At 42.7% G+C, this 14,069-nt stretch overlaps 1 protein-coding gene across 1 annotated transcript in view; it reads left to right on the forward strand.

Moving 5' to 3' along the window:
• Nucleotides 1-2,547: 2,547 nt before the first annotated feature.
• LOC140212248 (protein mono-ADP-ribosyltransferase PARP6) overlaps nucleotides 2,548-14,069 on the forward strand; it is a 111,618-nt gene continuing 100,096 nt past the window's right edge. The window contains exons 1-3 of the mRNA XM_072282969.1: nucleotides 2,548-2,577; nucleotides 2,836-2,952; nucleotides 10,421-10,498. Of these exons, the coding sequence (XP_072139070.1) occupies nucleotides 2,548-2,577; nucleotides 2,836-2,952; nucleotides 10,421-10,498 (225 nt within the window). The remainder of the gene's footprint in view (nucleotides 2,578-2,835; nucleotides 2,953-10,420; nucleotides 10,499-14,069) is intronic.

Raw genomic sequence — 14,069 nt, forward strand, 5'->3', positions numbered from 1 at the left:
TTGTAGTCAAAGACTTCCTCAATGGTATCATTTTGTACAGTCTTGAGAGTACCTTCATCACAGTTAATGGCCATGTACTCTGTCTTTTTAGCGTTTAGGTGAAGTCCAACTTTATTGCACTCAATTTCCAGTTTTGTCAGTAGCTACTGTGCTTCCTCCATCTGGTCAGAGAGCAGGACTATGTCTTCTGCAAAATCGAGATCTGTGAGTGTAACTGGTCTGACCCTTCTGGTTCACCCTGGTTTTATGGTAAAACCAAGCTTGTCATGATCTTTGGTAGCTTGACGCAGAGCGTAATCAAGGATGATTATAAAGATGTAGGGTGCCAGAGAGTCTCCTTGCAGCACACCAGCTAGGAGCTCGAACACTGCTGTTTCTCCATCTGGTGATACAACTTTCGCCATGGTTTTGGTATAGCTGGACTCTATTGCTCTCAGTAGATGGCCTGGCACTCCGTGAGCTTTCAGGTTCTTCAGCATTTTTCCCTCGGTGATTGGAGTCAAAAGCTTTGCGAAAATTGATGTAAGTAAGCACGGCTGGTAGGTTGTTCTTCTTGATTTCCTCAATGATCCTACAGATCAAGTACTTGCATTACTGCTGTGCGCTTCTGCTGAAAACCATTTTGATTGAATCTTAGCTTAGGGTCAATGGTGGTGCGAATCCTGTTCAAGATCATCTGATTGTATAACTTTGCTAAGATGCGGGTGAAGCTGATACCGCAGTAGTTATCTGTCTTTGTGAAGGATCCAGACTTGGGGACTGGGATAATGTTTGAGAGTGACCACTGTTCTGGTTTGTCGCCTTTCATCAGTGCCGTATTACATATGTCCAGCAAGATGTCGTCCAGGACGCAGTTCTTCAGGACATCTGGTGGTATCCCATCTGGTCCAGCACTCTTGCCCTGTTTGAGTGCATATTTGACCTTCTTCAGTTCCTCAATGGTGAATGGGCCGTCATCAATGTCGACTTGTATTAGTATCGTGGGTATGTCCTTTTCTTCTTCCGTGATCATTGGAGGGCTTCCCAGCGGGTTCTTAAAGTGGGTAAACCATGTGAGGACACGGTCCTCTGCTGTTTTACCACTTGTTTGACCTGATGGGGGCTTCTTCCGTCTACTGATCTCATTGACTAGGCGCCATGCTTCTCCATGCTGCATGTCTTCATTAGCAGCTTCTATCTCTCTAATCCCCTCAGCTAGTTCCTCTTCCCTTAGCCGGTCATAGGTGACAAAGAGATTCTTCTTTGCTGTCTTGAACTTGTCTCTTAGCTCTTTTGTTTTGCTCCTTCTAAGTTCGGCATGATAAGCATTGACCACACTTCTTGCTGCAATGATGTCAGGATGTTTCGAGATCTGACTCTTCGTGATTCGCTTCACAGTAGGCAAACTCTTTGTTGCATCTGTGTGTGTGTCTATGAGCCGTGTAGCGGTCAGTGGCAGTCTCTTCTTCCCCCACTTTCCAGTGTGCCGAAGCGATTTCTCACCTCCACTGTGTACTGGGCTTGAAGAACAGGTTGTGAGGAGAATGCCTTCCACTCTATCTTCTCCTTGGGACCTGTGGCTTTGGGTTGCCGCAGGCTCAGTCTCACTTGCATTGACACAACTCTGTGATCAGAACTGACCGAGTTGAAGGTGCTGTAGGCTTCTGTGTTGATCACACAATTACATCATTTTGTTCTTACGAGGATGTAATCGAGCTGTTTCCTGTAGATGGAGACTCTGTTTTCATATGCCCACAGTTTACCAGCTCGCTTCTTGAATTGTGTGTTGGCGGCAATGAGACTCTGTTCCTGGATGAAATCAACTAGATATTGTCCATTTCTGTTGGTGAAGTCTTGGTATGAGTATGGAATATTTTCCAGTCTGACCTGGGCATTAAAATCGTGGAGCACAGCCAGAAAGTTATGTGCCAGTATTGAAGTGACAGCTTCGTGAAGTTTACTGTAGAAGGCCTCCACCTCCTTCTCCTCGCTGCAGTTGTGCGGGGAGTAACAGATGATGACAGAAGTTGCCGGGTTTCCGTCGAATTCCGCAGTAAGGATTCTGACACTGACTGAGACGACGCCCCTCAGTGCCTTCTTCGCCTTGCAGTTCAACATCAGCCCTACTCCACCTTGTGCTGACATCGTCGTCGGCTCTCTCCATGAGTTGTATCAACTCAATACAACAAACAAAATGCTGGATGAACTCAGTCAGTCAGGCAGTAGAATTGGAACATGGATGCTTCAGTTTGAGATTCTTCATCTTGACTGGATGAAGGGTCTTGATCCAAAAAGTTGACTGTCCTTTTCCCTTCATAGATGTTACCAACCCATTGCATTCTTCCAAAATTTTCTGGAGTCCAGCAACTGCAGTCTCTTGTGTCTCCATAGTCAGTCCAATCCCAGAAATCAGACTAATGAATCTTTACCATACTCCCTAAAAGGTATTTATACTCTTTCCTTTAGTAAGGAGAGCAATAATGCACACAACACTTCAGGGATGATCTCACCTATTGTACATCATCTTCTTCAAGGTAGTTAAAAAGATGGTGCTAGACTTTGGGTAAAATGGACCATATTCCTGCTTTCAATACCAATGTAAGTTCAACGTAAGTCACTTTATATGCATACAGTCAGTCTATGTATATAAGCTAAGCATATGTATTTATATTAATTATGTTTTTATTGTGTTCTTTATGATTATTGCATTTTCTTACTGCATCAGATCTGGATTTCATTTCCCTTTACACTTGCGGAATGAAGACCGACAATAAACAATTTTTGGGTCTTGATGTTTTAATACCATTTTGTTGTATTTGTATTTGTATTCTGAAATCTCTGCTGGTTTCACTTCAGGCTGGGAACAGTTCAGAACGAGGTGCATCGTGTCTCACAAGGCTTTCCCCAGTGGTCTGGCATTTCCCTCACTCAAGCCTAAAAGGATGGTCAGGTGGCAACCAAGGCTGTCAACAGGTGAGATCCTATCAAGAACTGAAGTATTTAATACGGTTCTAGTCACTCCATTCTAGGAAGGCTGTCGAGGGTGCAGAAGAGATTTGTCAAGATTGTTCCTGGTTTAGGGCTGTGTAGCATAAAGGGAGATTGAACAAACATGGGTTGTTGTTTTCTGGTTTGGAGGAAGCTGAGAGGTGATCTGATAGAGGTTTATAAGATTATGAGAAGCATAGATAGAATAGAGGGAAAGTATCTTTTTTTCCCAGGGTTAAAATGCCTCAGACTAAATTTAAGGTGAGAGGAGGTAATTTCAAAGGAATTGTGAGGGGCAAGTTTTTTAGACAGAGAGTTGTGTGTGCCTGGAATGCACTACCTAGGGTGATGGTAATGCAGATACATTGGGGACACTTAAGAGACATTTGGATAGGCACATGCATGAGAGCAAATGGAGGATTTGGTCATTGTGTAGGCAGAAAAGATTAGTTGGCCATTTGATTACAATTTAGTTAGTTCAGCACAACATTAACAGATGAAGGGCCTTTTCCTGTGCTGTACTGTTCTATAATCTATGTTTTATGTTCTAACTGCAACTCTCTCCAAGCTGCTCATTATTGCATGGAAATTTTGATTCTTGTTAAAATTTGCTTAACACTGTTGCACTAAACTGCAGGTGTCTTACTGATAGAGGGACCCTGGTTCCATGGTGACCTTGGGCATTTGCTGCGTGGACTTGCATCCTTTTGTCCATGTAACTCACAGATAGAAACATAGAAAACATACAGCACAGTACAGGCCCTTCGGCCCACAAAGCTGTGCTGAGCATGTTCCTACCTTAGAACTACTTTACCCATAGCCCTTTATTTTTCTAACTCCATGTAGCCATCCAGGAGTCTCTTAAAAGACCCTATAGTTTCCGCCTCCACCACCGCCACCAGCAGTCCATTCCACGCACTAACCACTCTGCATAAAAAAAAAACAACTTACCCCTGACATCTCTTCTGTACCTACTTCCGAGCACCTTAAAACTGTGCCCTCTTGTGCTAGCTACTTCAGCCCTGCGGAAAAGCCTCTGACTATCCATGTGATCAATGCCTCTTATTATCTTGTATACGTCTATCAGGTCACCTCTCATCCTCCATCATTCGAAGGAGAAAAGGCCGAGTTCACTCAACCTTTTTTCATAAGGCATGCTCCTCAATACAGGCAACATCCTTGTAAATATCCTCTGCTCCGCTTCTATGGTTTCCATGTCCTTCTTGTAGTGAGGTGACCAGAATTGAGCACAGTACTCCAAGTGGGGTCTGACCAGGGTCCTATATAGCTGCAACATTACCTCTCAGCTCTTAAACTCAATCCCACGACTGATGAAGGTCAATGCATCATATGCTTTCTGAACAAAAGAGTCAACCTGCGCAGCAGCATTGAGTGTCCTATGGACTCGGTCCCCAAGATCTCTCTGATCCTCCACACTGCCAAGATTATTACCATTAATACTATATTTGACCTACCAAAATGAACCACCTCACACTTACCTGGGTTGAATTTCATCTGCCACTTCTCAGCCCAGTTTTGTATCCTATCAATGTCCCGTTGTAACCTCTGACAGCCCTCCACACTATCCACAACACCCCCAACCTTTGTGTCATCAGCAAGGTCACTAACCCATCCCTCCACTTCCTCAACCAGGTTACTTATAAAAATCACTAAGAGTAAGGGTCCCAGAATGGATCCCTGAGTCACACCACTGGTCACCGACCTCCATGCAGAATATGACCCGTCTACAACCACTCTTTGCCTTCTGTGAGCAAACCAATTCTGAATCCACAAAGCAAGGTCCCCTTGGATCCCATGCCTCCTTCCTTTCTCAATAAGTCTTGCATGGGATACCTTATCAAATGCCTTGCTGAAATCCATATACACAACACCTACTGCTCTATCTTCATCAATGTGTTTAGTCACATCCTCAAAAAATTTAATCAGGCTTGTAAGGCATGACCTGCCTTTGACAAAGCCATGCTGACTATTCATAATCATATTATGACTCTCCAAATGTTCAAAAATCCTGCCTCTCAGGACCTTCTCCATCAACTTACCAACCATTGAAGTAAGACTCACACTTACCAACCATTGAAATAAGACTCCAGTTTCTTCCCAGATTCCATACATCATTTGGGTTGCTAGGTTAATTAGCTGCTGTAAAGTGCCTGGTATAAGACCATGAGATTGTGAGATGTAGGAGCAACTTTAGGCCACTCAGCCCGTTAGGTCTGCTCCGCCATTTAATCATGGCTGATTTATATTCCCTCTATAATTGTAAAAGTATCTTCTGCATTCTGTTTTCCATTCACTACTCTAAAGTACTTATGTGAGGCACAGTCTGTCAAAATGACATGCAAACTAAAGCTCTTCATTCCGTCTTGATATCTGCAACAATAATAAAACAATTCCATAAGACCATCAGACATTGCAGCAGAATTAATCCATTCGGCCCATTAGGTGTGCTCTGGTATTTAATCATGGCTGGTTTATTTTCCTCCATGACCCCATTCCCCTGTCTCCTCCCCATAACCTTTGCAACTCTTACTAATTAAAAACCTATCAACCTCTGCTTTAAATATACCCAATAACTTGACCTCCACCACTGTCTGTGGCAATGAATCCCACAGACTCACCGTCTGCTGGCTAAAGATATCCTTCCTCCTTCTGTATTAAAGGGACATTCTCCTATTCTGAGTCTGTGACCTCTAATCCTAGACTCTGCTCTAATGGAAACGTCCTCTCCATGTCCACTCTATTTAGCTGTTCAATATTTGGTAGGTTGTTGGCAAGAAGAATTGAAGGGAAGTTGATGGGCATTTGAGAGAAAAGGTTGCAGGCACACAGGGAAATAAGGAATGGGAGAATGGACTTGTGGGGATTGGTGTCTTATGATTAATAAGTATGATGGGCTGAATAGCCTCTTTCTGTATCACTAGCTGTGGTATAACACAACTGTTCTGTCATTAATATCTCACTAGCTGCTTTTTCAAAATCCTGCTTGCCCACAGCCAACCAAAGCCTAGAAATTGGATTCTGCATAATTTTTAATACTTTAAATTAGCACCTTGTTTGTTAGTATTAGTTTATTATTGTCACATGTTCCAAGATACAGCGAAATTCTTATCTTGCATACTGTTCATGCAGATCAAATTATTACACAGTACATTGAACTAGAATAAGGTAAAGCAATAACAATGGAGAATGAAGTGTAAAAGCTACAGGGAAAGTGCAGTGCAGGTAAACTATAAAATGCAAGATCATAGATTGATCCTGGATTGTCAGGCCAAGAATCCATTTTGTTCTTCATTAGGGGTCCATTCAAAGGTCTGATGACAGTAGCACTGAAATTATCCTTTCTTAGTATGTGCTTTCTGACTTTTGTATCTTCTGCCCAATGGGAGGAGGAGAAGAAGCAATGCCTGGGATAGGTGGGGTCTTTGTTATGCTTGCTTCTTTACTGAGGCAGCAAGAAGTATAAACGGAATGCACAGAGGGGAGGCTGGTTCCTCTGATATGCTGGAGCTGTGTCTATGACTCTCTGCGGTTTCTTGCGGTCACAGGCAGAGCAGTTGCCATACCAAGCCATTATGCATCCAGATACGATACTTTCTATGGTGCATCAAGAAAAATTGGCAAGAATTGCTGGGGACATGCAGGATTTTTTTTAGCCTCCTGAGAGTGTAAAGGTATTGGTGAGCTTACATGGCCGTGATACCAACATAGTTGGTTCAAGTCAGTCCACCGGTGGTGTTTACACTCAGGAACATATCCTGTTCATGTAGACAGGAACATATGCAGCACCTCCCTTTCTGAAGACAATGACCAGCTCTTTTGTTTTGTTGATGTTGAGGGAAAGGTTGTCATATCACCACGTCACTATCTCCCTTCTGTACAATGACTCATCAGAGATGCGGCCTCCTCCAACGGTATCATCTGCAAGCTTGAAGATAGACTTAGAGTGAAATATAACCATGCAGATTCAGCCTTAATCCTAAATCAGGGAACTCACTAACAGGTGTTAAATTAGTTGAAGTGCCCCTTTGAAAAGTGACTAGGCTGCTTTTGCCCAATTTTTGGATCATTTATTCATGGCCTGTGTAACTTCTAACATCTGCCATCATATCAATGCTGTGTAGGATCATGGAAAGTGAGTCAGTCTTGAATCTCCTTATATTCACTGTAAATGTTCTAAAGGCTGGCATGGGGAGATAGGAACATGCAGGGGTGATGGATGAAGATACACATTTTGCCATATCACACACTTCTATCCACTGCTTTAAGTGCATCTTCTAAGTCAAAGGTTCCCTTGGTTAATAGTAAGGATCCATGGCATAAAAAAAAAACTTGAGAACCCATGTTCTAAGTGGCCACAAACCAGCAGTCAAAGATGTTTAGAGTGATGGGTTGCTCAACATAGACAGACAAGTCAGTCAGTTGAAACCGGGGGGTAAAATATCTATATTTAATTTATGTGTGCCTGGCAACTTAGAATAGGATAGTTTCCTTGTTTACTATGAGTTAAAAACACAGGTAATAAGCTGCACATTTAAGTTATTAATGGATGCCACACATATTGCCAATGAGGTGAACACACGAGGTGCTGAAAGAACTCTGCAGGGCAAGCAGCATCTATGGAGGGAAATAGACAGTTGTTGGTTTGGGTGGAGATCCAAGTCCAGATGATGGGTTTCTTCCTACTTTCTTTTCCACCATGGTTCATTGTCCTCTTCTATTAGATTTGTTCTTTTTCGGCCCTTTGTTGCTTCCACCTATCCCCACCAGCTTCTTACTCCAGCTCCTCTCCTCACCCACCTACCTACCTTCCACCTCACCTGAACTTACCTATCACTTGACAGCTTGTACTTCTCATCCCCATCCCCCACTCTCCAACCTTTTCATCTAGTTTCCATCCCTTCATTTTCGGTCGTGATGAAAGGTCTTGACACAAAATGTTGACTGTTTATTTCCCTCCGTAGATGTTGCCTAATTTGCTGAATTCCTCCAGCATTTTATGCACAGTATGTTGATCAAAAATTCCAGCACCTGCAGAGTACTTGTGTTCATTTCCCTCCATTGATGCTGCCTGACCTGCTGAGTTCCTCTAGCATCGTGTTTGTTCTTCCAGATTACAGCTTCTGCAGTCTCTTGTATCTCCTGATCTTTGACTTGTGTATCAGAGGTTGCCAGCTTTTCCGCTTACTTGTGATAAGTTACTCAATGTGGTGACTCACCAAGAGTTTTGGTTGAAACATCTGCAACCTGGGACATGACTATCCTCAGGTCTCTAACTCTTGCACTCTTATTTCTGAGAAGAGAATTCAACTTCCTTTAAATATTTAGCCATAACAGCCTCATGATGAAAGGGAACACACCTAGGACTAATCAATAGCAAAAGGTCAAAATACTAAGCTATATTTCAAGCAACCCACTTCTTTTGTGTTATCCTCTTGATACTGAGTAGTTGAATATATAAAAAAACATCTGGCCCAGGCATTCAATACCGTGCTTTTATCTTTCTTGGTTGTGCAGTTGTGTTTTTTAAATGAAGAGAGCTCAGCATGGATTCTTTAAAGGAAAATCCTGCCTGGCAGCCTATTACAATTTTTTTGAGGAAATTACCAGTAGGCTAGACAAGGGAGATGTAGTAGATGTTGTATATTTGGATTTTCAGAAGGCCTTTGACAAGGTGCCACACATGAGGCTACTTAACAAGATAAGAGCCCATGGACTTACGGGAAGGTTAAATACGTGGATAGAGCGTTGGCTGATTGGCAGGAAACAGAGAGTGGGAATAAAGGGATCCTATTCTGGTTGGCTGCCGGTTACCAGTGGTGTTCCACAGGGGTCCGTGTTGGGGTCGCTTCTTTTAACATTGTACGTCAACGATTTGGATTATGGAATAAATGGCTTTATGGCTAGGTTTGCTGACGATACGAAGATAGGTGGAGGGGCCGGTAGTGCTGAGGAAACAGAGAGTCTGCAGAGAGACTTGGATAGATTGGAAGAATGGACAAAGAAGTGGCAAATGAAGTACAATGTTGGAAAGTGTATGGTTATGCACTTTGGCAGAAGAAGTAAACAGGCAGACAATTATTTATATGGGGAGAGAATTCAAAGTTCTGAGAAGCAACGGGACTTGGGAGTCCTCGTACAGGATACCCTTAAAGTTAACCTCCAGGTTGAGTTGGTGGTGAAGAAGGTGAATGCAATGTTGGCATTCATTTCTAGAGGAATAGAGTATAGGAGCAGGGATGTGACGTTGAGGCTCTATAAGGCGCTGGTGAGACCTCACTTGGAGTACTGTGGGCAGTTTTGGTCTCCTTATTTAAGAAAGGATGTGTTGACATTGGAGAGGGTACAGAGAAGATTCACTAGAATGATTCCGGGAATGAGAGGGTTAACATGTGAGGAACGTTTGTCCGCTCTTGTACTATATTCCTTGGAGTTTAGAAGAATGAGGGGAGACCTGATAGAAACATTTTGAATGTTGAAAGGCATGAACAGAGTGGATGTGGCAAAGTTGTTTCCCATGATGGGAGAGTCTAGTACGAGAGGGTATGACTTAAGGATTGAAGGCGCCCATTCAGAGCAGCGATGCAAAAAAATTTTTTTAGCCAGAGGTGGTGAATCTATGGAATTTGTTCCCACGGGTGGCAGTGGAGGCCAAGTCATTGGGTGTATTTAAGGCAGAGATTGATAGGTATCTGAGTAGCCAGGGCATCAAAGTTATGGTGAGAAGGCGGGGGAGTGCGACTAAATGGGAGAATGGATCAGCTCATGATAAAATGGCGGAGCAGACTCGATGGGCCGAATGGCCGATTTCTGCTCCTTTGTCTTATGGTCTAAGAGCCCTGATGTTTTTATTAACCAACCTTACAGGTTGGCACAGTAGAGCTCCTGCTTCACAGTGCCAGAGACCCAGGTTTGGGTGCTGTCTATTTGGAGTTTATACATTTTGCAACCACATGGGTTTTCATTGGGTGATCTGGTTTACTCCCATATTGCAAAACCTGCAGGTTGGTAGGTTAATTGGCCAATGCAATTTGCCCTCAGAATGTAGGTAAGTGGTGAAATTGAAGGGAAGTTGATGGGAGTGTAGTGAAAATAAAATTGGAGTATTGTAAATAAGGGGTTGGTGGTCAGCAAGGAGTCAGTGGGCTGAAGGACCTTTCTCTGTGCTCTTTGTCTCTCTCTCTCTCTAATGATTTCTAATTTCATTCCCACCATTTGGGGAAGTAGACTAACCTTCCCATGCACTTGATGTATCACTAGTCCTTTGGAATGGCAAAATGCTAGGGTCAAATAGTATTTCCAGGTGCTTCACTCTTTAATGTGACTCCACACTCATGAACTTTAATGTTCCTTGGTCTTTGGAGCTTGGTGACACTTTACTCTCATTGTTTATGTGCAATAAGACATTCTTCATGTATCTGTGACTTTCCTTCAGGACATCAAAGGCCAGTACTGGACCGATGAGGATTCTGATGGAGACAATGACTCTGACGAATTTCTGTATGGCGTGCAGGTAAGTAATTCCTTGGCACTGGTCATGTGATGATGAGTCTGCAGTGTACTGCTGACAACACTTAAAGTGAATTAATCATTGGAAAGGCACTGGGTTCACAGATGGCGAGGTGGATGTTTTAAAAATACTCATCTTCACCGGTGGTGGAAATCTATTCAATAATTTAAAAGGAAATCAGATATATAAGACCATACGATATAGGAGCAGAATTAGACAATTTGGCGCACTGAGTCTGCTCTGTCATTCAATTATCGCTGATATTTTTTTAACCACATTCTCCCTTCTTCTCTGCTGTAATTTTTAACCCCTTACCAATCAAGCACCATATTATCTCTGCCTTAAATACATATAATGACTTGGTCTCCATAGTCCTCTGGCAATGAATTCCACAGATTCAACACTCTCTAGCTGAAGAAATTCCTTCTCAGCTCAGTTTTAATGAGATGTCCCTTTTATTTAGAGGTTGTGCCCTCAGATCTTAGACTCTCCTACTAATGGAAACATCCTTTCCATGTCCACTCTGTCCAAAACAATCCATGCCCAGATCACCTCACAATACTCCAAATGCAGTCTAACCAAAACTTTAGCTTTTAATGTACAAAGGAAGTCTTTGCTAGACTGTTGTAGAAAGAACTTCAATTAGTTGAGTTGATCCCAGTGAGCCAGCTGAGTAATGAAAACATAAGATCTAGGAGCAGGAATAGCCACTTGGTCCTTCAAGACTGCTCTGAACTTCCTTAAGATCATGGCTGATCTTCCATCTGAATTTTCCTGCACTATCCACAACATATCTCTTGATTCCATTTAAATGCAAAAATGTATTAATCTTTGGTTTGAATGCAATCAGTGATGGGAACTCTATAACCCTTTAAGGTTGAGAATTCCAAAGATTTATATCCCCTACATGGAAATAGTTCAGTGAATTGTAGTATTAAATGACCAATCCCTTTTTCTGACTTTAGCCCCGCTTGTAATCTCTTCAGCTGTGGGAAACATCCACTGTGTTGATCTATGATCAGTCAGAAGATCCTGTTCTGTGACGTATGATGCTATGACAAATGCAAAGACAGTCGACCAATGATTTTGAAATCGCACTGTGCTGCAGCAGGTAGTACCGCTGCCTCACTGCTCCAGTGACCTGCATTGGATCCTGACTTCCAATCCTGTCAGCACAGCGTTTGCACATTCTCTCTTGACCCCATGGTTTTCATTTTCCTCCCACATCCCAATAATCTGCTGGTTGATAGGTTAACAGCCTACTTAAATTAAGCCTAATACAGAGGGTGAGTTGATAAATTTTTAAGGGGAAATTTCTGAATCAGAATCAGGTTTATTAACACTGGCATATGTCATGAAACTTGTTTTGTGGCTGAAATACACTGCAAAACATAAAAATTACGATAAGTTACAATAAATAAAATAGTGCAAAAGGGGCATTATACAGTAGTGTTTGTGGACCATTCAAAAATCTGATGGCAGAGGTCAAGAAGCTGTTCCTGAAACAGTGAGTGTGGGTCTTCTGGCTCCTGAACCATCTCCTTTAATAATGAGAAGACAGCATGTTCTAGGTGCTGAGGGTCCTTTCTAACGGATGCTGCCTTCTTGAGGCACCACCTTTTGAAAGTGTCCTTGATGTTGGTGAGGCGTGCTGTGATGGGTCTGGCTGAATCTACAATCTTCTGCAGTCCCTTTTGCAGCTGTAGAAATTTGCTAGAGTCTTTGGTAACATGCCAAACCTTCTCAAACTCCTAATGAAGTATAGCTGCTGGTGTGCCTTCTTAGTGATTGCCTCAATACGTTGGGCCAGGATAGATCCTTTCAGACATTGATGTCCAGGGATTTGAAGCTGCTCATCCTTTCCACTGCTGACACCTCGATGAAGACTGGTATGTTTTCTCCTGATCTCCCCTTTATGAAGTGCACAATTGATGCCTTGGTCTTGCAAGGTTGTTGTTGTGACCACTCAGCCAGCCAATCTATCTCGCTCCTGTACACTGCATCATCGCCATCTGAGATTCTGCCAACAACAGTGTTTTCATCAGCAAATTTATAGATGGTGTTTGAGCTGCGCCAAGTCGTAGTCATAAGTGCTGAGAGAGTAGAAAAATAGAGGAGCGAGACTCATTCTCTCATTGTTACTTCAGTCTCTCATTGCTATGGTCGAAAGTTTCCAGCTGCTTCAAAAGGGCAACAATTATACCAGTGCCCAAGAAGAGCAGTGTGAGCTACCTTAATGACTATCGCCCAGTAGTACTCACATCTATGATGATGAAATGCTTTGAGAGGTTGGTCATGGCTAGAATCCACATCTGTCTTGGGAAGGACTTGGACCCACTGCCATTTGCCTTCGCCACAGTAGATCTACAGCAGACGTGATCTCAGTGGCTCTCCATGGGGCCTTAGATCACCTGGACAATGCAAATACCTACTGTATGTCAGGATGCTATTTATTGACTATAGCTCAGCACTTAACACCATCATTCCTACAGTCCTGGTTGAAAAGCTACAGAACCCAAGCCTCTGTTCCTCCCTGCATCTGGATTCTCAACTTCCTAACTGGAAGACCACAATCTGTGCAGATTGGAAATAACATCTCCACTTCGCCAACAATTAATACTGGTGCACCACAGGGGTGTGTACTTAGCCCACTGCTCTACTCTCTCTACACCCATGTCTGTGGATAGGCAGAGCTCAAATGGCGTCTATGAATCTGCTGATGATACAACAATTGTTGGCAGAATTTCAGAGAGTGATGAAAGGGCGCACAGGGGTGAGATGTACCAGCTGGTTGAGTGGCATTGCAGCAACAACCTTGCACTCAATGTCAGCGAGACCAAAGAGCTGATTGTGGATTTTAGGAAGGGTAAGACAAGGGAACAAAAACCAATCCTTATAGAGGGATCAGAAATGGAGAGAGTGAGCAGTTTCAAGTTCCTGGATGTCAACATATCTGAGGACCTAGCCTGGATGCAATGTATGATGCAGCTATAAAGAAGGCAAGACAGTGGGTATATTTCATTCAGTTTGAGGAGATCTGGTTTGTCAATTGAAATAATCAAAAACTTCTACAAATATACTATGAAGAGTATTCTGACTGGCTGCATCACTCTCTGGTATGGGGGTGGGGGCGCGGTACTGCAAAAGATCAAAGTAAGCTGCAGACACTTGTAATATTAGTCAGCCCCATCATGGGTACTACAGTCCATAGTATCCAAGACATCTTCTAGGAGTGGTGCCTTAGGAAGGCAACGTCCATCATTAAGGATTCCGACCACCTAGGACATGCCCTCTTCTCATTGCTTACATCAGGTAGGAGGCACAAAAACCTGAAGGCACTCACTCAGTGATTCAGAAATGGCTTTTTCCCCTCTGCCATCTGATTTCTAAATGGATATTGAACCCATGAACACTACCTCACTAGTTTATTATTTTTGCTTTTTTTTGGGCTACTTATTTTAACTATTTAATAGACAAATACTGTACTTACTGTAATTCAGTTTTTAAAAATATTTATCATATAATTAATTGTACTGCTGCTGTAAAGTTAACAAATTTCACAATGTACCGTATG

The sequence above is a fragment of the Mobula birostris genome, chromosome 18, assembly GCF_030028105.1.
Source record: "Mobula birostris isolate sMobBir1 chromosome 18, sMobBir1.hap1, whole genome shotgun sequence".
Classification (NCBI taxonomy): Eukaryota; Metazoa; Chordata; class Chondrichthyes; order Myliobatiformes; family Myliobatidae; genus Mobula; species Mobula birostris.